This window comes from Bison bison, unplaced genomic scaffold (assembly GCF_000754665.1).
Source record: "Bison bison bison isolate TAMUID 2011002044 unplaced genomic scaffold, Bison_UMD1.0 scf7180017864062, whole genome shotgun sequence".
Taxonomy (NCBI): domain Eukaryota; kingdom Metazoa; phylum Chordata; class Mammalia; order Artiodactyla; family Bovidae; genus Bison; species Bison bison.
In genome coordinates, this window is record NW_011494634.1 from 873,039 (window position 1) to 897,640 (window position 24,602).

Below are 24,602 nucleotides of genomic sequence, written 5' to 3' on the forward strand. Positions count from 1 at the left end.
ATTTTGTAGGCAATTTCACTTAGACCAAAAAGCTACCAACTACCAATTTCACTTTGAGGATGCCTACTTTGTGCAGAGCTCTGGGTTAAGCAGCTTATACTTTAATGTCCTAAATGGTCCTTTGAAAGTTCAACAAGATACATGGTATGCTGCTGCTGCTGCTGCTGCTAAGTCGCTTCAGTCATGTCCGACTCTGTTCGACCCCATAGACAGCAGCCCACCAGGCTCCCCCGTCCCTGGGATTCTCCAAGCAAGAACACTGGAGTGGGCTGCCATTTCCTTCTCCAAAGCATGAAAGTGAAAAGTGAAAGTGAAGTCACTCAGTCATGTCTGACTTTTAGCCACCCCATGGACTGCAGCCTACCAAGCTCCTCCGTCCATGGGATTTTCCAGGCAAGAGTACTGGAGTGGGTTGCCATTGTCTTCTCCGGATACATGGTATGATAACCCATACCATGGGTTAACAATGGAGGAAACTGAAGTTCAGAGGTGTTAATTACAATACTCAAAGTCAGACAGCTACTAAGTTTGAAGTTATCATTTAAATCCAGGCCTATCTGACTCAAATCACTATGCTATTAACTAGCAACCCAAAAGAGGTGTTATCCTTTCCATGTATGGGGCTTCTCTGGTGGCTTAGACAGTAAAGAATCTACCTGCAGTGTGGGAGTCTTGGATTCCATTCCTGGGTCAGGAAGATCCCCTGGAGAAGGGAATGGCTACCCACTCCAGTATTATTGCCTGGAGAATTCCATGGACAGAGGAGCTTGGCAGGCTACAGTCCATGGGGTCACAAAGAGTCAGACTTGACTAAGCAACTAACACTTTCACTTTCTCCATGTATATTTGGGGGAACTGAGGCTCAGAGTAGTGACATAATTTGAATTAGCTCAAAACATGACTTAGTATCACAACTGGAAACAGATCTTGGATCTCACACAATACTGTCTTTTTACATAAAGGATATGTAGGGGAAAGAAGATATTATTTACCAAGAAAAGAACTAGATATCTTGAAAGATACACAAATACAAGAATGGTTTTCCTCACCCTCAACCCAGCACTTTTCATTATAACTAAAAAGTATGCTAACAAACAGCTAAATTTTTTGCTCATTTGTTATATACTAGGTGATATACTAAATTTTATACACCCTCTTATTTCACTCTCACAACACCAGAGATGGGCATTAGTATTGTCCCATGTTACATGAGAAGATAAGGCTTCAAGGCTACACAGCTTGCCCAAACTCACATAGCGGGTCAGTGACAAAGCAGTGATTCAAATCCTGACAGCCCGCCTCTCTCTTTATTACCACCTCCCTGTGAAACGCTGTTCCTTCAAGCATCAGCCCATCCTTCCTTCAATATCCAAGATGGATCTATCAGCTTTATCTACCCTCTTAAAGTGACATAACACTTAACAAAATTCCACAGAAATCTTCCTTTATTTCAACCCTAGGCCAGTCCCACTCACATTTCAGCCTATTATTTGGGGAGTGGGAAAACATATAGATATTTATTGGGGATCTTTTTCTTTACTCTCAGAGCTATCTTTCTCTGTAGCTTTTAACCTTTCCCCACCCAGGCAAGGCCTTGCAAATTTGTCCTCTGTCTTCTGTCCTAGGGGTCTCTGTCTTTTAAGCAAAAATCAGAGGAGAAGCCTGGTTCTTCTATTGCTTTTGTCCTTTTGAGGTTCCATCTGCCCTTTTGCTCTCTTTTTCCCAGGCAACTATCTCTCGAGGGGCCTAGAGAGCCACTGGGAGTGAGAACGTAGAGAAGTCAACTCTTGGCCTCCCAAGGGAAGGGGGAGCCCGGGAGGAAGCTGTGCTCCAGGGCTTCTGGACAACCGATTAGCTGGAGGAGATGGCCCTTCATGCCTGCCTGCCTAGTCCCGCTTGCTCAGCTGCTCAGCATCTGCCCTGCCCCCAAGAGAAGAGTGGGTCTTCTCTAGGGTCCCTGCCAATCTCCTGGGCTCTGGCAAAACGAGCCAAGAAGGGCGCAGATGTGTCCTGCATCCTGAAGCCTGCAGGCACCACTGGGCGGCTCTGCAGCCCATATCCGGGAAGCCAGAAGGAGCAACGTGATTTCACAGGTCTCCCTACCCCTGAAATCCTCCACCCCCCACAGTGTTTGCTCCCTATGTCTTCCCCCTCAGGCCCCCAAATCCTCTCCTCCCTCCTCAGAAGAAAGCATAGGCTATAATTAGAAAATGCTTCTGACTGAAAGTCAAAAAGGTTACTTTCATCACTAGCCACTAAGATCCCACAAACTGAGCAGCGTGACCTAAGTAAACAAATAAAGTTGATTCAAAAGAAAGAGACTGGTTATATCAGTTACCAAGGCAATGACAAGGGTCACTCCTAGTATGGCCATCAGAATGAGTGGATTTATAAGCCAGCAGCAATGATACAGTCTTCATAATCAGACAGACCAGAGATGAAATCCTGGCCTTCTTCTGAGACTGCTGGAGCTCCTTTTCTAACGTCTAACCCAAAGTCAATCTCAGGCAACTGCAGACAAACCAACCTGGGGGACACTCTACACAACAGAAGAACGATACTCTTCCAAAACGTCAAGGTCACGAGAGAGAAAGGGAAATTGAAAAGCAATTCCAGATGAAAGGAGATAAAATAGACATGAAGTCTATGTGCTATGTGTGATTCTATACTTCATGGAGGAAAAAATTAAATTTGAATAAGATCTATCTTAGATGATAATGTTGTGTCATTGTCAGATTTCCTAATTTTGATCATTGTACTAGACTTGTGAAAATTAGTAGATTTGTTTTAAGGTGACACAACATCTGCAAATTATTCTTAAAATTCAGAAAAAGAGACTGTGTGATAATGCAAAATATTAACCGTTGTCAGTCAGTGTGACAGGTGATGTGCATGTGCAGGGTCTTCTCTTGTGTTGTTGGAAGAGGGTGTTTGCTATGACCAGTGTGTTCTCTTTGCAAAACTCTATTAGCCTTTACTCTGCTTCATTCTGTACTCCAAGGCCAAATTTGCCTGTTACTCCAGGTGTTTCTTGACTTCCTACTTTTGCATTCCAGTCCCCTATAATGAGAAGGACAGTTTGGGGGGGGGGGGTGTTCTAGAAGCAAAGAGTCAGACACGACTGAGCAACTGAACTGAACTGAACTGAGACGGTTTTGTAGGTCTTCATAGAACCTTTTGAAATCCTATTCAACTTTGACTCAAATAAAAATTTACCCAATCTTAGGAATAAGCCCTCTTTTAACCCTTAAATCCAGCCAATCTCTTGAGATAATCCATCAGTTTGGGTTATGTCAACCTTTTCAACTGTGGCCTGGTAGTTGCCTCCTACTACCTTAGGCAAAGCAGAACTCAGAGAATAAGTATAGGCTGCCACCTGGCGGCCTTTAAAGAAAATTACTTGAAAAATTCATCTGTACACAGAAGTTGGCAGAATAGGAAACACCAGGACACAGAGATTCTGCTTCAAGTCTCGTTTAGTTTATCTGTGGGTTATAAAGTCCACTCTATGGAAGTGAATTTTGAAGTCTAGAGTCAAGATATATTCACTGTTTTCCCCAGAGTATTTACTCAATAAATGGTAACTAGAATTACTAGAAACATAAAATGTTCTACTGGAAAGAAACTTGAAGACCATTTATTTTTATCTAATCATTTTATAGTTAAGAAAGCTTGGGACTTCCCTGGTGATCCAGTGGTTAAGAATCTGCCTTGAAATGCAGGGTATTAGGGTTTGATCCCTGGTCAAGGAACTAAAATCCCACATACCTCTGCCAAAAAATATTTAAAAAAAAAAAAAAGAAGAAGAAGAAGAAAGAAAGAAACCTAAAATCCAGAAAAGATGCAGATCAAAGTCTAAAGGACAGGCTTTTGACTCCTTGCTTTTATCAAACCTATTTCAGAAGAAACCAGTTTATCCTGAGTGCAGCAAAATGATAGAACGTGACTACAGAACACTTGAGTTTAAATCTCATTCACACCCACCCTCTCATTTACTCCTACCTTCTAAAGTGGGCCTGGCTGCTGCCAGCTCCAAGTAGGTAAGGGTAGGAGGGGGCTCCAGAGGAGAGAACTGTCCCGTCAGTGAAGGAGGACAGCTGTGACAAGAGCAGGTGCCTGCAAGAGATGAGATGTTTTTATGAGGTCGGTCGGCCAAAGCAACTTGCCTTTTGAAGTTGGGGTGGTTTTACACTCTAGTTTTGCTTTCTCTTGTGTATGGATCACTTCCTTTCAGATTCTCTCTCTGCACTTGTCTTAGGTTCTGTTTCTCTTCTTCTCCTCCCTTCTTCCTCTTTCTTTCTCTCTAACCCTAAACAAAGAGAACTCTCCTTGGAGCCGAGAGTCCTGCACAGACCAATAGCTGGGGTGGACCCTACACCATCTCCCGCTCTGCAACTCTGCCTCTGATCAGAAGCTGACGGTTATCCCACTTCCTCTGATTAACTGACACATCACTGATAAAACTTTTTAGCATCCTTGCAGAAATCCTGGTTTGTTGTTCTCCACCCATCAGTGGGTTCTGCCCCACACCCTCTCTTGCCTCCATATCTGCTCTGCCCCCCAGGTTCTCTGGTCCACTGTGGCTGGGAAGAACAGGCTAACTTCGGTGGAATGGCTGCAGAGTTTCAGGGCTTCTCTTCTGTAGAGATGAGAGGAGAATGTAAGCTTAGAAAAGAGCCCTCCACCTCTTCCTGCAATCTGCTTCTCCTGCCCCTTCCTCATCAGAACTCAAGTTCTCATGTTCTGCCTCTAAACCCTAAACCCCACACTCAAACACTGCATTTCCCCTTATATCAGATCTAAAGCAACCTTCAAATTCTGCCTGCTGTTGTGGCTTTTAATCCCCCTCCTTTTAAAGACTTTAGAGTGCTGGACCTAAAGACCACAGCTTTAAATGTTTCCCAAGTCCATGAGGTCACTAAGTGCCTCAAAGGTCCAACTCACCTTAGATGCTCTTTCACCCAAACATTTTGACAGCTTTTCTTTCATCCCCTCATTGTTTTCTTACCACCAGTTATACCATTGCTATCAGCGGTGACTATGTACCAGCTTCCTGGTAGAGAGAGGAACCGTCCTAGAAGCCATCCTTTCTTCTAGCTAGGAAGACCAAGCTGAAAATGTTTCCACATTTCTTGTTCCTCAAGTCCACAGGGTTATCCCAGCTCCCAAAGTCCTCGAACTCCCATCCTGTGAATCCCCAGATCCCTCCTCGTTCACTGCACTTATGTTCACATCCTGTGGACCTCAGACTCTGTCCTCCTCAAAGGGCTTCTAAGACACTGAGCTTACTATATGAATCACACTTGAGACCCCATGAGGCCTCTAAGTTAAATGACATACTTCTAAATTAAACAGGCTTGATCAGAAGAAAGGTAGGACATAGGCTTACCAGACAATCTCTGTTCAAACCATCCGAGTGTGATGAAAGACCTGAGCAGCGTTTTTTAATCTAGAGAAGGCAGAACAGAAATGACTGTAGTGGAGGACAACTTACCTATGAGTGATTTGTTTGGGATGTTCCTCAAAAAAATAAAAAAGAGAGAGAGACTAAGACATTTGGGAAATAGAAACTCCTTCTGAGAGAATCACAACTGATGTCAGCTTGCTAAAATCTTCAAGAAGTTGTGCCTTAAAGAATAAGTTTTTTCTTTTGTTAGCCATGTATTTACTCCAAATTATTTAATCACGCAAGAGAGTAAGCCTTCTAAGGGATAGCATTTTATATTGTCTATCTTTGTATCCCCCTGGATCTAGTTTTTCTCTGGAACTTAGATGGCAGACAACTAAATTCAATTCAAATAGAATTATCACATCAGATCCCCACAGGAATGCCCTTTGCAGAGGCTGGTGACATACTGCTCTTTAGTTCTGCTGGATTTATAACAGGGAAGAGATAGCAAAACAGAACGAAGAACTTCACTGCAGTTAAACTGAGTGATTCAGAGCACTGGGTGTATTAGGAAATAATAGTAAATCCCATTTCTTTGAATCCTGTACTGCCAAGCACAAAAGCAAAGAAAAGGACAAGATGAACCTCTGCAGGTCTGAATGTCTCATGAAGTTCAAAAAACTCTTCATGAGTTGAACCCTTACTTTCTCTCCTACGGCACTACCCATGCTCTCTCCCCACTTTTTAAAAAAAATTTTGGCTATGTGGGCTCTTAGTTCCCTGACTGGGGATTGAATCTGCACCCCCTGCACTGGAAACAGAGTCTTAACCACTGGATCACCAGGGAAGTCCCTTTCTCCCCTACTTTTGAGCCTTTGGTACAGGAAAGGGACAAACGCATTCAAACTCCCACATCAGTGATTTGCAGAAACAGACCCAGTGGAAAATGGCTGCTCGCAAACCCCACGGTCTGAAAACAGAGAAAGCTGAGAACTGAAATGGAAGCAACTAGCCTGCATCTGGGCTGGGGCAGAGGGGTCCAGCTGCTTGGCCCAGAGCAGCGGCAGTGAGCAGCAGCAGTTTGTCCATCTTGGGACAGTCTTGCTGGGCAGCTGTCCTGGCTCTGCCCCAGGTCTGGCTGGGCTGCCTGCCAACTAGCTCTCAATCTGGTAGCTTCAGAACTTTTTCCCAATCCTGCTCAGCTGTTTGATGGACACCTCAGTGCTAGGGAACTGTTCTTATTTATCAGTGTTATCAGGTTACATGTCTGGAGGACAATATCATTCAAAGGCCATTTTTACTTAGCTTTGTAATGGATAACACTTTGTTCCCTAACGCATTCTCTCTTGCCTTTCTAATGATTTCTTACCAAAGATGTCTCACTTAATATTTTCGCTTTCTGTAAGAAACCACACATAGGTACAGGAGAGAAGAGTAAAAGTATGTGTAGATTTCTAGAGCCAAGAGAACCTTACAAAATCTTTCTCTATTTGTCGAAAAGGAAGCTGATAGCCAGAGAAACTGAGTAACCAGCATATAGCTAGTGTTAAAGCCAGATGGCTTTTTTACTCCCAGTTCAGTGTTTTTACTAAATTTCATAAAGCAAGGGAGGTCACCCTAGAATGACAAGTTGACCATGTGATAAGGCGTTAAACTACTGAATCGCATGGGCAGTAGAGAGATAACTCTACATCTTAGATAGTTTAAGAGTTTTTATTTTTAACCGGGGGTGGGGGGGGGGTGGCGGGAAACGAGCAAAATCTCCTAAAAACCTTCTGAAATCTTGAACTACATCTAGCAGAAAAAGGACAATTGGTCAAGGTTTCAGGAAGCCTGTGGAATATATGATGAGAAAACTTTAGAGAGTCAAAGATATAGAGGCTCCATCCCTGGGCAGGGGAGATCCCCTGGAGAAGAAAATGACCACCAACTCCAGTATTCTTCCCTGGAGAATTCCATGGAGAGAGGAGCCCTGCAGGCTACAGTCCAAGGGGTTGCAAAGAGTCGGACACAACTGAAAGACTGAACACACACACACACACACACACACACACACAATGTTATCAGAGGACATAGGAAGGGTAGGTAAGAGGGAGAGAGAGAAATATTCTACAATTGAGGAATAAGACAAACATAGAATACTCTGGACTTCTTTGTCTTCCTAGGGATCATACAGCAGCATCTTTGTCTTTCAGCAATTGCTTTTAAAGAAGAAAACATTTATTTAAAAAAAATCACAGACCTTTTTTTAATTAACAAAAAAAAAACCTCTCAAAATTTGTTTGTGAAATGAATTTTTGTGAAATGAAAATTTGTTTCTTTAATGAGTAAGGTCACTTTGGTGGCTTCAGGGACTAGAGTTTTCCTAGAGTTTTGCAACTAGTCCTTTAGGAAGATTATCTTCATTTTGCAGATAGGAAGTTGAGGTCTGGAGGTGTTAGTTAATGTGTCCAGGGCTTCCCTGGTGGCTGAGTGGTAGAGAATCTGCGTGCAGTGCAAGAGACTTGGGTTCGATCTCTGGGTTGGGAAGACTGGAGGAGGGCATGGCAACCCACTCCAGTGTTGTTGCCTGGAGAATCCCATGGACAGAGGAGCCTGGTGGGATACAGTCCATGGGGGTCGCAAAAGAGTTGGACGTGACTCACTGACTAAACAAGAACAGACAACATAGAGGTGGTACTTTCCCTGTCCCCAGCATGTTGAAGATAACAGTTAAGGAAAGTAGTGAATTTCAGAAATGAGGTTAAAAACAATTTTAACTTCCATTAGTTAGTTGTAGTTAATTTGTACAGGGTAAAAATAAATAGTGTTAAAGAGACCAAGGGAGTGCTAGATTTGGTTTTTTACTTGTGGATTTTGAGTTAATTCTCTGAAAAATTTATATTTAGCACCTACTATATACTGGGAAAGAGGTTTAGACATTTTTATCCCTACATGTAAATGAATGTATTGTGTGTGTCTGTGTGTATTAGAGAGAGAGAGAATTATTATTTTAATCCTACTTGTCTTTGAAGAAAATAATATTTAGAGAAGTTGATTTGCTGAGCAGAAATTTAGGCTACTTTCCATGACACTATAACTATATTGTGAATATCCAATGAAGTTGTCCCACTGGCAATTGGAAATGAAATTTTGGAACATGGTAAAAAGAGATCCAGCTGTAGTTATAGCCATAAAATTGGGAAGAAAAGAATGAACACATGAAAGTCAGTTCCAGCAGTACATCAGAGGTGTGTCTCGTATGATAAATATTATGATAAATATTTGTAAGTAAATGACACAGGAAAGGAACAGAATCAGGACCTGAAGAGAGATAGGAGATAACTTGGTGCAACATCAAAGAAGAAAGAGTGTCAGGAGATGGGGTGAGGGATCGTCAAGGATACTGAATGCTAGTCAGAGGTGAAAGTGACGGAGGGATGGAAGAAAACCTAGAGTCTAATCAGTCTTCTTGAAACTGAAAGCCAGTAAATGGAAGACATCTCCAGGCTGGGACAGATTTGGGGGTGAGAAATCAATCAGTCATTTAACAAGAAATAATTTGAATTGGTTTGAGCAAAAAATAAAACATTAAGAAGTCAACACAGAGAGACAGTTGTTTACAATGGTGCAGTATTTGAAAACAAGCTTCTGGGGACTTCATGAAAGTGTGAAAGAGTTATGAAAACAGATGCACTCTGGCTTAGAGGACTCTTCAGTTTGTGATGGGGCCGTAAGCATCTTCTCAGAAATAAATGTGAGATCATTTTAGGGAGAGAGCATTACCATTTTTAGACACTTCTCCTGCTGAGGACAGAAGCTTTACGTGAGGCAACGGAATTATTTGAGGCAGTTACATGGTTAGAAGACTTTTCCTGTACACATCCTTCAGTGAGCTGTACCTTCCCCTTAATAGGAAAAGATCTCCTATTGTCTCGGAAAGAGCATTGCAGATCTTGACAGGAAGGGCTCCTTAGTGGTGAGCTGCGGGGACCTCAGATATTTTGTTCTACAGTCAGTCTGCCGAGCTAAACAGAGGATGTGGCTGGGGTAGGAGGCGGGGACTGTGCATGTGTGTGTGTGTGTATGTGTGTTTGAGCATTTTCTCATTTCCGCTTCCCCTTTCAAGCCGGCAAAAGCAGTTTCATGAAGACAGAGAGAAAGGTGCGATATGCAATATGATACCTTCTCCTTGTCCTCGCCTCCATCCCAAAACAGGGGAAGGGCAGTGCCCAGCACTGACAACTGCATTGCCTCAAACTCAGCTCTCTACCAGTGGACAGGTGAGTACAACTTCCACCTCAGTTTTAAGACTGTGCTGATTTTGAATGATGCCAGGAGATGGGGAACTTCCCTGGTGGCTCAGCAGTAAAGAATCCATCTGCAATAAAGGAGACCCAGGTTCAATCCCTGAATCAGGAAGATCCCCTGGAGTAAGGGGAAATGACAACCCACTCCAGTATTTTTACCTGGAAAATTCCATGGACAGAGAAGCCTGGAGGGCTACTGTCCATGGGGTCGCAAAAGAGTCGGACATAACTTAGCGACTAAACAACAACCGAAGACAGGGAGAAACATGTCAGAGAAAATCAGGCTGCAGAGAAGAGGGAAACATCAGGAGAAAAGCTCCCACATCCCTGACTTCAACCTTAAGAAATGCATCACTGTGCCTCTTGGAACATGGTCTCTTTGCTTTTTTTTTCCTTCCTGTTATCAGAGAGGTACTCTTGGCAGGGACATAAAACATGGGTTCCTTTGATGACCTGGTTAGTATTTAGGAATTCTTTCTCACCTGAGAAGTTCCTCTCTGTGCCCTGCTGTCCTTACTTTTGCTTCATTTCAGTCTGGTTCTAGCTTTGAAAAGTTCTCAAGGAGAAAAGTTTCTTCCCTTCATCTGCTCTAGTATTCATAATTCTGACTCTCGAGAGTACCTAGCCTAAGTCAACTTTGCTTTTTGTGGATATGGCCTCTTTCTTCAAAAGCTGCAGAAGGTTGGTGAGGAGATAAACTATAGCCATATATGCTTGGGTGAGAGGAGAGGGAGAATTTATACAACTGGACAACACTGGACCAAATTTACTGGAAAACCCAAGATCAACAACCACCTCTCAGGTTGGTGTTCAAGCCGTACATCTCAGAGACGGATTGATGAATATATTGACCCCTTAATGATCTATGTAATCCTGAGTGAGGAGGAGGTCTGCTCCTCCAACACACCTGGTCTCAGCAGTAATCAGGCTGAGCATGTCACCACCTGCATGAGTTTGGGGGAAGGTAGAGGAGTGTGCTGGGGTTTTCCCATGCCCTGCTTGCTACTGAACCCACCAGTGGGTGGAGGAGCAGAGGTGAGTCCCCAGTAGAGAACAAGGACAAGATGAAAGAGCCCCCCAGAAGGGATTTGATGAGACCAGGAGGGTTTGGAGGAGAGCCTCAGTGACTCCATCTACCACAAATGGCCCTGAATAGAGAGAAAAGAGAACTTTCTAGACTTCTAGACAGCATACAGTGGTACCCAGGATAGGAGATTGGCAGTTGCAGGATTTCAACTTTTTTGTCTAAGCTTGTTATTAGGCTTGAGTGATTAGACCTAAAGATCTGGTATAATTTTCCTATAACTTGAAGCATTATTATGAGGAGGGTAAGTCAGGTTTATTATCTGTCTCTACTGAGAATATCATCAGAGATAACTTGCTGAAGCTATGACAAGAGAGATAGAAAGGGGCTTTACAAATGGTTTTTTACTCACAGACACCCCAAGGAGTTTAGAAATTCTTTCCAACTGTACTAATAACTTTTTCTCATAACTCCTTTGCTCCACTGAAACTTAGATGGAGTTCAGTGATTAAACATAATGTAGTGGCCATGGAGACCCAACATAGTCATTTTGATTCATATTCTATTAGAAAAAGTAGAGGGGAAAAAAAAAGGAGAGGAAATTTATTCTCAGCTCAGATCATGATTCACATAATAAGAGAAATAGATCCGACATCTATCTCCACTTAATAACTGCCAAATGTTTACTGCCTAAAGGACAAGACCAAGGTTGGTATTCCAGTACCCATGGTACTACTACGTCTCTGGCCCATACCTGGGCCTGCTGCAAAAAGCTTGAACACAGATTTTGAGAAGATGAAGAGAGGGTATAGATATTGTGAAAGAAAAAGAAGAGTAAATGTGAGTACCTGAAGGACAGAGTTTCATTACCAAGGAAATAATACTGAAGTATTAAAGATTGTAATTCACAGAACTAACTCGATGATCAAGACATCTGCTCATTCTCACTCCTGTTTCTAGACTGAACTGCCTGTAAACCAGTCCAAATGAACTGGTGCCTCTTATTCTTGATGCCTGATGATAACCCATCCAGAGGAAAGAAATTAGTGTCTCCCAACATGGACAGCACAAGATTCCTTTTTTCCAAATGTACAACTTTAGTAAAGAAGAGAGAAAAAGAGTCTGTAGATGGTCTTCTTTCAGGATGCATTCAACTAAGCTTATTTGTGGGTAAGGGGGGAAGGAGAGAATGAAAAGAGAAGGGGAAAAGAGTTATAAAAGTGAATAGGCATTTTTCTTGGTTTTATTTATCAAATAGCATCCCTCTTTTCTCCTTGAATAGATTGAACTGCTCCCTTAGACCACAAGAATTCTCAAATGCAAAAATGCAGCACTCAGGGTAAATTTTGTTCTGATGGTCTTCCAAACAGCAGTGACACGGGAAAGGGTTACAGATTGGGAAGGCATTGCCTATCTGTGAAGGAACATGAGAGCTTGTGGCAGGTATGGAGAGCCTGGAGGTATGGAGAATGGCGGGCTGTCAGCCTGGCTTGAGGTGGAGTTTGTCCTATTCGAAAACCGAGAAATTGGCCGTCCTGGGATTTCCCACACCACCTTACAACAGTGGTGATGTCTGTCTTGGCAGTGACCGAGGATAAGATGTACCCACTGCGGAAGGTCTTACAGGCCCCATCATGGAAACTCCGTTTCCTTTTTCTCTCCTCCCACGCTTGTTTTCACTCTCAGTCCAATTCACAGGTACTGCTCGGGGTGTAGGCATAATTCAGAGAGAAGAGAAGAGAGGCCTGTCTGATACGTGTCCTAGGAGGAGGCCCAGAGTGCTGAAGAGAAAACCAGGGCTGGGTCTTAGAAACCAAGAGTGGAGGAGGAGGGCTGTGCAATATAGAGGAAGAAAGCACACACCTGGGGCTCAGAACTTGTGTGTGTTCCATTGATAACAGTCGGTATTCTGTGTGACTTCAGATAAATCTCTCTCTGTCAGTTTCCTTAACTGCAAAATGAGGGATCGGGATTATATGATCTCTCTGATCCCTCTGAGTATTAAATAAGAACAAAGAACCTATTTACTGCTTATTTTTCATCTCTTCTTAACAGCATCGTCTTACTTTCATCCTCTGGATTTGGCACGCACTTCTGTACCCTGTCCCCTGGAGGAGGAAATGGCGACCCACTACAGTATTCTTGCCTGAAAACCCCATGGACAGAGGAGCCTGGCGGGCTACAGTCCATGGGGTTGCAAAGAGTCAGATATGATTGAGCACAAACATATCTCTACTCTACTAACCACTTCTTATTCCTTCTTTCCTTATTCCTGAAAATGTTCCAACTTTAGTGAATGATTTAGACTGAGGGAAAATTAACAATAATAATAACTATGTTTATTAAGCACCTCCTTTATACATCAGGGACTTAATATGCATTATCTGATTTTTAAATCCCAATAACCCAAGTCTGGTACTCTGTCTGTTTTATATATGAAAAAATTTAGGTTTAGAGGGGACAAGGAATTTCACCAAGGACACATACACAGTAAATAGGCAGAACTGTGATTTCAAACAAGGTTTATTCTGATTCCACAGTGCACATTCTTTCTACAGTTTCCCTTCTCAAGAATTGACCATTCTTCCTAAACCCCTTCAAAACATCCCCATAGTAAGATATCTGTAACTGGAGCTGATACTTGGCAGGTTCAGATTGGTAGGCTATAATGGTTGTTAAAATATTAAAATATGTTCACATCAAATTATGATAAATATTCATTGTTTCAAGCCCTTCGAATGCCCATCACTAACTCAGCTACCCCAGTGCTTCCAACAAGACCCCCCAGATGGCACCAAAAATTCAGTGCCATGCTAGCCATAGCACTTGTGGGACCCAGGCCAAGGACTCTGACTGGTGTCACCTCTGATTTTCCTGTGCTGCTAAATGTTCTGAATGCTACCACCATCTAAAAGTAATGTGAGATTCCAGGCAAACTCTCTTCTAAAGTAGAACGTAGGGTCTTGATTGCTATTAACCAAACAAAGTCACTCTTTTTTTGCTAAGATGATTGCAAAGTTGAGCCAAAATTACTTTTGGTTTGTCTGCCTCCTCTGCACTAGATTATAAGATGGAGAGTTTATGTAGCATGATGTGGAATAGAAAATTTACTAACATCGTTTCTCCTTCTTTTTATCCTAAATTGCATTTACTGCGGACATCTACATGGTGATCTTAGGTTATTCTCATATGCTATTACCAGTGGAAAGATGATACAACTAGAGTCAGATCAATGTGAATTTAAATCTCAGTACCACAAGATCTTAAATATATGACCTTGGATCACTCACATATCACTCTGAGCTTCAGATAACAGTAATTAGCTCCAAGGAGATTGTGGGGATTAAGTGAAGTAGTTTGTGGAGAAGTTTTATGGGTAAATATAAGGAACTCTATACATCTCAGTTATTATGAATACCTATTACTTTGACTTGCCCATGTTAATATTAAGTGAATCTCAGACTACATTCCTTAGAAAAGAGATACTGGAAGTAAGTGATGATCTCAGTGTAGTAAAAATCACATACCCATAAAGATTTTCTCTGCTACAAAAGTTACTGCTTCTGCTGATGATTTTGGTGGGAGATATTCCTTTCGAAGTTCTTAAACAACTCCCTAGTCTTAAACCACGAATGGTGACTCTTCTTGTCTAACTCCAATCCTATCTGCTGAAATTTTTTCTTTTAACTATAACATCCTCAGAACAAAGAGAATTTACTTCTTCTCTGTTTGGTTGTAGTCAGTTTCCAGAACACTCAACAGATGATGGAGAAATATTTGGGGAGTAAATCTCTAGAGAAATGTAGGGAAGGCAAAGACAAAGGACTGAAAATAGTAGCAGAAGGGGAAATAAGATTTTGGAGTGATTTAAGCAAGTAGCAATAAAGCCAGTGTGGCGTTTTTGTTGTTTTTTTGTGGGGTGTGGGGGGAAATAGTTAATGGAAATGTCAGAGAAAATTTATCAGACATCCATCCTTACAGAAGATAGATTAAATATAACATTATAATATAAACCAGCATTAAGAAAGATGGTACTCAAATCCCAAAGGAACTTTTGAACAAGGAGTAAAAATTTACAATGGAAAATTCTGGAAGACAGTTTTTTTTCCGTGTTTTTGTTTTTAGGATAGGAGGATTTGATAGTTTCAGCTTATAAATTCATTAAGACTTGTGTGGCCCTGCGTTCTAGCAACAAAGCCTTGGTGTGACTATGCCCCACGCCTTCTTCCTCTTCATTACAAGGTATATAAAACATATACTGATACATTAGAATTTGAGACCATGTGGACCTGTCCTAAGACATAGACTAGATGAGGGTAATTTTTCAGCTCCAGTGCGATTCTTGCTTCTCTGCAGGTACAGTGTCTACTGAGCCCCTTCTGTTGTGAGGTACTGTGCAATGTCCTGAGTAAGATTTAGGGGAGAGGTTCAAGCATTGGTGGATAATGACAAGAAACGTAGGCACATATATCTTGCTGAACGTGACATAGGTACATGTGCTGGGTGCTAGAGGTGGACAAGAGAACAGAGATGACTTGAGGAGGTCTTCAAAGGATAGATAGCATATGGTTGTGTAGAGAGGAAGGTGGATGAGCCTGTATAAACTAAGGCAAAGGATCAGAGAAGTTCAAGAAGCGCCAGGGGTCCATGAGCTCTCCTGACTGAGTCACACTCCTTTGGTCTCCTTCTTTCAGCCTTCCTCATCCAGGCTTACCACTTTCCTAGGTCACTAGGAAGTTTTAAGTCTGGAACCTCATGAAAATGAAAGTGTTATACACTCAATCATATCTGTCTCTTTGTTACCTCATGGACCGTAGCCCACCAGGCTCCTCTGTCCATGGAATTCTCCAGGCAAGAATACTGGAATGGGTAATCATTCCCTTCTCCAGGGGATTTTCCAAACCCAGGGATCAAACCCGAGTCTCCTGCATTGGAGGCAGATTCTTTACTGTTTGAGTCACCAGGGAAGCCTTCATAAATTAGTATTAATTGAAAGTAAATTTGTTAAGTAGGAAGTAACTCCCGAGGCCACTGGACCATTTTCTAATTCTTACAGGAAAAACTACACAAATGCTTCTTTTGTACAGTATTGTTCCTACAAATATTTCAAATTCAACTAGAATAAATTCATAAATGTTACTATTAGAGGCAAACTCTACAATATTCATTGCCACTAATTCACTTTCTAGAGGACAAAGTCAATGCCCAAGTAGAAACCTGATTGACTTACCAGAAGTCAGTTAATTGGACAGCAAGTTTGGAAGAATGCCCAAGTCTCCAAACTCCCAGTAAGTGCTTTTTTCACTGCACCAAACTCCACTGTACACACAGGTGTGTGTTTTTGTATGACTTGTTTAGAGGAAATACCTCCATACCTTCTATTACAAGCCACCCCCGCCCCATACCTTCCAAGGTGCCATCCTGACAGCTGTGTGCATACATCCCTCAGTTCTAACACTCTCACTGTTGATGTGCTTGCCTGATAATCATTTGCCACTTCCTCCAGATTTCCACAAACACTCAGTTTCTTATCTTCCAGCAACATCACTTCCTTCTGCTACCACTAACCAGACAATTCTATTTCTTTCTGCCTCGGAATATTGCTGTACTTATGGTGTTCCCACACAATGCCCCATGAACCCATCTCTATAATCCAAGTGTGGCTGAGATTGGAGAAAACCAGTTAGATTCTGTTTAGGCAACAGGGACATAGCAGTGAATAACCCAGAGAAAAATCTCTGCCCTGGTGGAGCTTCTATTTTAATCAGAAGAGTAAATAATGAATTAGATTAACAAGTAAAATATAATGTTAGTGATAAGAACAATGAAGAAGGGAAGGAACTACGAGGAAGTGACTGTTTACTGGACACTGTGGAAGCCAGGCCTGGCTTCACAGAGAAATTGCTTGATAGCTGGGCTTCGCAGGTTGAGTGCGTCAAAGGCTGAGGTAGGGGGAAGACAGGGGAAAACAATGTGTGAAAAGCCTGGAGTTGAAAAAGAGATAAGCATTTTCAGGGGGCAGAGGGAAAATGAGTCTATATGAGTGTGATGTATTTTCCAAGAAGTAGGAGGAATACAGGATAGATTCACATCATGGAGGATGTTAAAACCCAAGTAGAGGCCTCCATAACTCATCTCAGGTAGTGAGATTCTGACACTGAAAAAATGAGCCCAGAGAAAGGGGATGAATTTGCCAAGGTTATACTTTTAGCAAGTGGCTGAATATGGGAATCCACGTCCCTTCCTTCTTTCCCTCCTTCCTTCACTTCTTCTTCCCTCCCTTCCCGACTTCCTTCTCTCACTTCTTTCCCTCTTTCTTTCCTTCCTCTCTGCCTGCCTTTATGACTTCCTTTTAAATTCCCCTCATCCCCAAATAAGTTCTGGTGAGCTGAAGATTTCCTGTGATTTAGGTGGGGTTCATTTGCTTTGGAAATTAAAGACAACAGGCCAGTCAGAAATTAAAGACAACAGGCAAGTCAACCTTTGGTATTTTCCTCCCCAGTCTGACTGATGCCAACCTATTAAATGCTTTGGATGGTGGTGCAGGACCAGGTAAATGCAGGCTAAGATGGCTTTTTAGACTCTTTCCCTAAATTCTTTACAGTGGCAGTTTCATCCTTGTTTTATCACCTCACAGCAGCTTTAGCCAAAGGACAACAAATTCTCTCTGCTATCGCTCTTTGCGGCTTCACTCTGCATCACAGGTTTCAGTCAATCATTTAATTTCCCCTCAAAGGCACTGGCTGTGGACAAAGAGCCCAGTGTCAAGGGTTAATAAAGTTGCATAGTGCCAACTACTATCTCTCCTTGGGGGAAAATATGCCTTAGGCTGAACCTAAAGTAAAAGAATTTAGATCAGACAGCAGTAATTACGTATCCTTTTCCTCTGAATATATTTTGTCTGTAACAAACAGAAGCATCCAAAACAATTTTATTGTCTTAGGAAGGCTTTTCTATTTAGGATGTTCTTTTCAAAAATAGCTATTTTAGTGCCTAAATTAATGCTTCACTGATGGTTTTGTTTTTAACAGTTTGAAAAGCAGGAGTCTCTGGAAACTGGCTCTCTTCTTATTTTCCCCCCTTTTATTTTTCCTAACTCTAACAGATAAAGGTGTAGGTATAAGGATGGAGTGTTTATGGCAGCTGGAGGGATGAGGGGTGGTCCCACCTCCACCTGTTCACTGTGGAAGTTGTGAGTGCAGCTGGTGGAGAAGAGGCAGGACAGAGTATAAGCAAATTACAGTATATTAGCCTCAAATCTTTTAAGCTGTATTTGCACAGTTGAATGATTCATTCCCTCTGATTTCCTCTTCAAATAAGTGGCTCGTGCCATCGGAATGCATCACTTGGAAAAACACACAAGTGTTGATCAGGCAGTGTTAAATGAAATATTAGCACACTGATGAACTGGGGAATTAACTCAGAGCCAGGGGAAAACCCAAGATGACAAATTAGAAGGTGATGATTCTAAAGGTGGTAACTGCTAATTGATCCAGAAATTCCAGAAAAGAAACATCTACATCTGCTTCATCAACTGCACTAAAGCATTTGACTGTGTGGATCACAAAAAACTGGAAAATTCTTAGAGATGGGAGTACCAGAACGCCTTACCTGCCTCCTGAGAAACCTGTATGCAGGTCAAGAAGCAACCATTAGAACCAGACATGAAATGACTGGTTCAAAATTGGGAAAGGAGTATGACAAGGCTGTATATTGTCACCCTTGTCACCCCGCTTATTTAACTTATATGCAGAGTACATCATGCAAGATGCTGGGCTGGATTAATCACAAGTGGGAATCAAGACTGCCAGCAGAAATATCAATAACCTCAGATATGCAGATGATACCACTATAATGGCAGAAAGTGAAGAAAAACTAAAGAGCCGCTTGATGATGGTGAAAGAGGAGAGTGAAAAAGCTGGCTTGAAATTTAACCTTAAAAAAACTAAGATCATGACATCTGGTCCCATCACTTCAAGGCAAATAGAAGGGGGAAAAGTGGAAGCACTGACGGATTTTATTTCCTTGGGCTCCAAAAGCACTGCAGAAGGTGACTGCAGCCATGAAATTAAAAGACACTTGCTTGTTGGAAGGAAAGCTATGACAAACCTAGATAGTATATTAAAAAGCAGAGACACCACTTTTATGCTAACAAAGGTCCGTATAGTCAAAGCTATGGTTTTTCTAGTAGTCGTGTATGGGTGTGAGAGTTGGACCACGAAGAAGGCTGTGCAGCAATGAATTGATGCTTTTGAACCATGGTGCTGGAGAAGAGCTTTGAGAGTCCCTTGGACTTCAAGGAGATCAAACTGGTCAACATTAAATGAAATCAACCTTGAATATTCATTGAAAGAACTGATGCTGAAATTGAAGCTCCAATACTTTGGCCACTTGATGTGAAGAGCCAACTCAATAGAAAAGACCCTGATGCTGGGAAAGGTTGAAGGAAAAAGGAGAAGAGGGTGACAGCAGATGAGATTATTGGGCTGAATCACCAACTCAATGGACATGAATTTGAGCAAACTCCGGGAGACAGTGAAGGACAGGGAAGCCTGGTGTGCTACAGTCCATGGGGTCACAAAGAGTTGGACATGACTTAGTGACTGAGCAACAACAATAACAACAGTGTCTCCGTGTTGTTTTTATTATGGGATTCTCCCACCCCCGTTTCCCCCAGAGAATTCCTATTTTAAACAGGAAACAAGACAAGCCCAGAATGACTGTAGTTAGAGTGACATCCTGGTTGTGAGACCTTTAGAAAATTGGTTTAACCTTTGAGATCTAATTTTTCCCCTTTCATATACCTTTATGAAGATCAAATAAAGTGAAATTTACACATTGCAAATTTAAAGATATTTTCATTTCAATGGAATATTCTGGGAGACAAAATTCTTAAGAATTAAAGAAAATGTTTGCTAATACGGCAGCTAACCTATCATGAGAGGCAGCCCTTTCTCATTGTCCCTTAAATCATACGATGTTTCAAGTTTTCAGATTTGAAGAAATCTGAAATTGCCCTGGTGTTTAGGTTGTTCAGAGCATTCCTTTTTTTTTCTTTGAAGAACCAGACATCTCCTCCCAGCTCCTGAATAGGCAGAGGGTTATGCTCCTTTGTGCAGAGCTGGGAAAATGTGGAGGCAACCCTGGGGGTGGTGGATTCTGAGCACAGGATGATGGTGTATCACTGTGTTCCAACTCTCAGGATAGCATCTCTGTGGCCAGAGGCCCTGAAGTCTGAATCGGCGCCATGGAGGGCTCTGTGCTGAGCCCCACATCCTGGGAGAGACGCAGGGCCTGGCTCCGTCAGAGCCGGCACTGGCAGACCCAGGTCCTGGAGGAGGAGGCTGCAGCGGCCCTGCAGAATGTCCCAGATGCCGAGCCCTCTGGCATGGATGACGTTTTCCAGGAAGGTAAGGAGGCCAAACAGAGAGGCATATTGTCTTGAGATAGGGAATATGTGGCAGATGCCCAGGTCTGCCGTGAGGGCAGAGGGTCCCCGGTTTCTTCCCTGATAGCTTGGTTGGTAAAGAATCCGCCTGCAATGCAGGAGATCCCGGTTCGAATCCTGGGTTGGGAAGATCCCCTGGAGAAGGGAAAGGCCACCCACTCCAGTATTCTTGGGCTTCCCTTGCGGCCCAGCTGGTAAAGAATCTGCCTGAAGTGAGGGAGGCCTGGGTTTGATCCTCGGGTTAGGAAGATCTCTGGAAAAGGGAAAGGCTACCCCCTCCAGTGTTCTGGCCTGGAGAATTCCGCGAATTGTAAAGTCCATGGAGTTGGCAAAGAGTCGGACACAACTGAGCGGCTTTCACTCTCACTCCATGTGGCTCATTTTGACTGGGTTAAATGGGCTAAAGGGAAGACCATAAAGACAGTGACGTAAGGTATGAATTGTGTACAAAAGAAAGGGCATAAGATTGAGAAAGAGGAAGAGGTGCACTTTTGCGTCGTCTTGAGTATTTGTGAGGACCCCAGGCCAGGTATCTCTGTGAATGTTTAGAGTGTTTATATGTTGAATGTGTGACAAAGCTACACTCAATCTTGGTGCCTGGACTCTGGCTGCTGCTCAGTTGCTGATGTGACCTTTGGCAAGTCACTCACCCCTCTAGAACATACTTGTCTAATTGAAGTATTAGTACCTGAAATAGTAATATTACCTTTTCCACATGCCTCTCAGAACTTCTTGGAGGTTCAAATGATGCTACAGACATGATTGAAAAATAAAAAATAAATCTTATGTAAATATGCCTACCCTTGCTTATTTGATAGGAAACAAAAAGGACAAAAGCAAAATTGTGCTGGTTTTTCTTGTTTTTTCTTTCTTTTTTCTTTAAACAGAATAATCTACCCCTGCTCCCAAACCTTGGAGTATTTCCCAAGTTTCTGGGAGAAAGGGGGCCCAGAGGCCAAGAGAAAAGAGATGTCCACTGTTTTTTTACATGGGTATATCACTCTCGTATCTTAAGGGAAAGTTTTATGGGAATAAGAAGGGTTCATGAGGTGGCTTGAATAAGGATAAATTTGTGGAACAGGGTGAGTTCCAGGGAGGAAGTCTGATATCCTTCAGTCCCCACAGTGATCCGATATCTGACTTTTCTAGGAAATCCAATCAACAAGATTGAAGACTGGCTGCAAGATTGTGGGTAAGTACCAGCAAAGTGGTGTGTTGAGCATGGTTGGTGGTTGGGTGTCCTGACTGGAGGACTCAAAGACAGGGACATGAGTTTTAATTGGGCCTAATAATTAGAAGTGAGGTTGAAATGAGTGAGAGGGGTCTGTAAAGAATTGAGTGAGTGTGGGGGTTAGGGCTGTGAGTCAAGTGCCTCTCTGGGCTGAGACTAAGTTAGGGTGAAGGTCTGGAAACACAGACTGGATCTGGTCTAAAACCAAGAAGGATGGAAATTGGCAGCCATAGTGAATGACGGCTAAATTCCAGACCCCTGCTCCATTACTTTTCCCTTTGGATCAGAGTCTTACACTGTGTGACAGAAGAGGAGTTAAAAACCTAACTGTTCTTATGATCAAAGTAATTCATCATTATGAATCATTATATTGTTTACTTCTACAACAGAACACAGGAAGGGCTAAGCATTTACCCTAGTTATTCAAAGCATTGACTAAGTGGAATAGGTACTTCAAGGCAGATTGTAGTATTTCTTTCCTGAGAAATTCTTAAAATTTGAGGCCTCACACCCCCAACAGGCTGTCCCATTTTAGGCTCAGTCTACTCAGACACGGAGGGAAAGCTTCTGTGACCTGTTTAAGTGTGATCACTTGTGTGATAATGAATTCTCAGAACTTAAAATCTACTGCCTGCTCTTTATTTCCTCTCCAGAAATGTCTCTAGCTTGATATAGCCTTTCATCTAAACTCGTTTATTAACATAAAAATAAGCCCATCCTGGTTGATTTGGTAGGAAATAAATATCACTGCATAATCCAAGGTTGTTTATTTTAACTCTACCCTGGCAGGTAAGGCCAGGAAGGATTTATTTTGTTTTGTTTGTTGTTGTTGTTTATTAAACATATTGTCTTTATTGATTGTCATAATCTGGTTCAAAATTTTTTTACTTCAAAAGTCAATTAAGGGTAATCAAAATACAGGGAATTGAAGGGATGATGTTAATGGGAATGCTTGCAGGTTTGGGTGTGTAAGAACTGTCCCAGGATTTAAAATGCTTCCCACAGTTCAATACTCCTTTGTACTCTTTGTTTATGAATTCAGTATATAGGAAGAGCAGTAACTTGGCCCTTCTATGTCAGAATGAAATGATGCTAAGGGACCTTTCAATGCAAATATGGAGAGGAGCAAACTCTGGATCTAGTCTCTAGTCATTGATTTTATGTCCTAAGCAATAACTCATGAAAGGCCTGGGACTTGGATGAGGGCTGTGAAATGTCAGACCACCATTCTCAGTGAGAAGACGTCAACAGATCCAGGCTTTTGTCCATATTTCTGTTGTGTATCCCACAAACGCAAAGAAAAGCAAGGGTCAGCCTGAGCTGGTCCTCATATATAGACTATAGAAATGCCTACTAGAGCACAACTAGAAAATAGAAACAAAGGATGCACACCCAACAAATCTTGTGTTACCAAATCTTGTTTTGGACAAATAAGGAATTTTATCAGTGGGATTTTAATGTAAATTTTATTGAAGTATAGTATACACATCAGTAGAATTTTTCTTTTTAATATGAATTGTACAACTCAATGAATATAAGCTCCAGCTATGGTAGATGAATACATTCTAGTGACCAGTGCTGTACAACGTGGTACCTGTAGTTAACAATATGGTATTGGGCACTTCAAAATTTGTGTAGAGGGTAGATCCCATGTTAAGTGTTCTTATTTCAAAAAAAAGTCAAAGGGAAATGAAGATACCCTGGGAATTGTTGGATATGTCTGTTTCTTCGATTGGTGATGGGTGGTATCACAAGTGTTTACATATGTCCAAGCTTATCAAGTTACACACGTTAAATATGTGCTGTTTCTTGTATATCAATTGTACCTCAAAAAAAACTTGTTAAAATAAGAGCAATATAAATCATTGAAGTATAAAATATTTACTGAAAAATAAGTGAGGATTTAAGTATATGGTTCAGTGAATTTTCTCGAAGGGAATAGAGTGATGAAATCTGAAAAATCTGAAGTGAAACATTGCCCACACTCCAGAAGCCCCTTGTGTCCTGTTCCATTCACTGCCCTACTTCCAAGGGTAACCAGTACCCTGACTTGTAGCATCATAGATAAGTTTTGTACTTTTTAAGCTTTATATAAAGGGAATCATACTATATGCACTTTTTTATGTGTGCTTCTTTTGTTCAGCCTTAAGTTTGCGATGTTCATCCACCCATTTTCACCCAGCAATAGGTCCTTCTTTTTAATTGTGTAGCCCTGTCCATCTATCCATCATGGAAATTATCCACTTTAAAATAACTAGAGATTTGGGAGTCTCCTGATTCTGGGTTATTATATATATTATTTCTTTTGGTGAATATATATAGTCATTTCCATTGATGGCATACCTAGCAATGCAACAATAGTATGTTTTATTGTAGTCATATTAATAGTGGGCTTTAGTAGTTGCATTACTGTGTACTGACAGCACAAGCATTAAATGGAACAGTAGATCTTGTCATTCTAGTAGTTGACTGCATTCAGATCAGATCAGTCGCTCAGTCGTGTCCGACTCTTTGCAACCCCATGAATCGCAGCACGCCAGGCCTCCCTGTCCCTCACCAACTCCCGGAGTTCACTCAGACTCACGTCCATTGAGTCAGTGATTCCATCCAGCCACCTCATCCTCTGTCGTCCCCTTCTCCTCTTGCCCCCAATGCCTCCCAGCATCAGAGTCTTTTCCAATGAGTCAACTCTTTGCATGAGGTGGCCAAAGGACTGGAGTTTCAGCTTTAGCATCATTCCTTCCAAAGAAATCCCAGGGCTGATCTCCTTCAGAATGGACTGGTTGGATCTCCTTGCAGTCCAAGGGACTCTCAAGAGTCTTCTCCAACACCACAGTTCAAAAGCATCAATTCTTCGGCACTCAGCCTTCTTCACAGTCCAACTCTCACATCCATACATGACCACAGGAAAAACCATAGCCTTGACTAGACGAACCTTTGTTGGCAAAGTAATGTCTCTGCTTTTGAACATGCTATCTAGGTTGGTCATAACTTTCCTTCCAAGGAGTAAGCGTCTTTTAATTTCATGGCTGCAGTCACCATCTGCAGTGATTTTGGAGCCCAGAAAATAAAGTCTGACACTGTTTCCCCATCTATTTCCCATGAAGTGGTGGGACCGGATGCCATGATCTTCATTTTCTGAATGTTGAGCTTTAAGCAAACTTTTTCACTCTCCACTTTCGTTTTCATCAAGAGGCTTTTGAGTTCCTCTTCACTTTCTG

General features: G+C 42.0%; 1 protein-coding gene across 6 annotated transcripts in view; it reads left to right on the forward strand.

The window, feature by feature from the left end:
* The first annotated feature begins 9,495 nt into the window (after positions 1–9,495).
* The window catches only part of TESPA1 (thymocyte expressed, positive selection associated 1), a 36,267-nt gene continuing 21,160 nt past the window's right edge, over positions 9,496–24,602 (forward strand). For all 6 annotated transcript variants that reach the window (XM_010836282.1, XM_010836283.1, XM_010836284.1 and 3 more), the window contains exons 1-3: positions 9,496–9,651; positions 19,905–20,112; positions 21,300–21,342. In XM_010836282.1, coding sequence (XP_010834584.1) covers positions 19,950–20,112; positions 21,300–21,342 — 206 coding nt within the window. In that variant the 5' untranslated portion in view covers positions 9,496–9,651; positions 19,905–19,949. The remainder of the gene's footprint in view (positions 9,652–19,904; positions 20,113–21,299; positions 21,343–24,602) is intronic.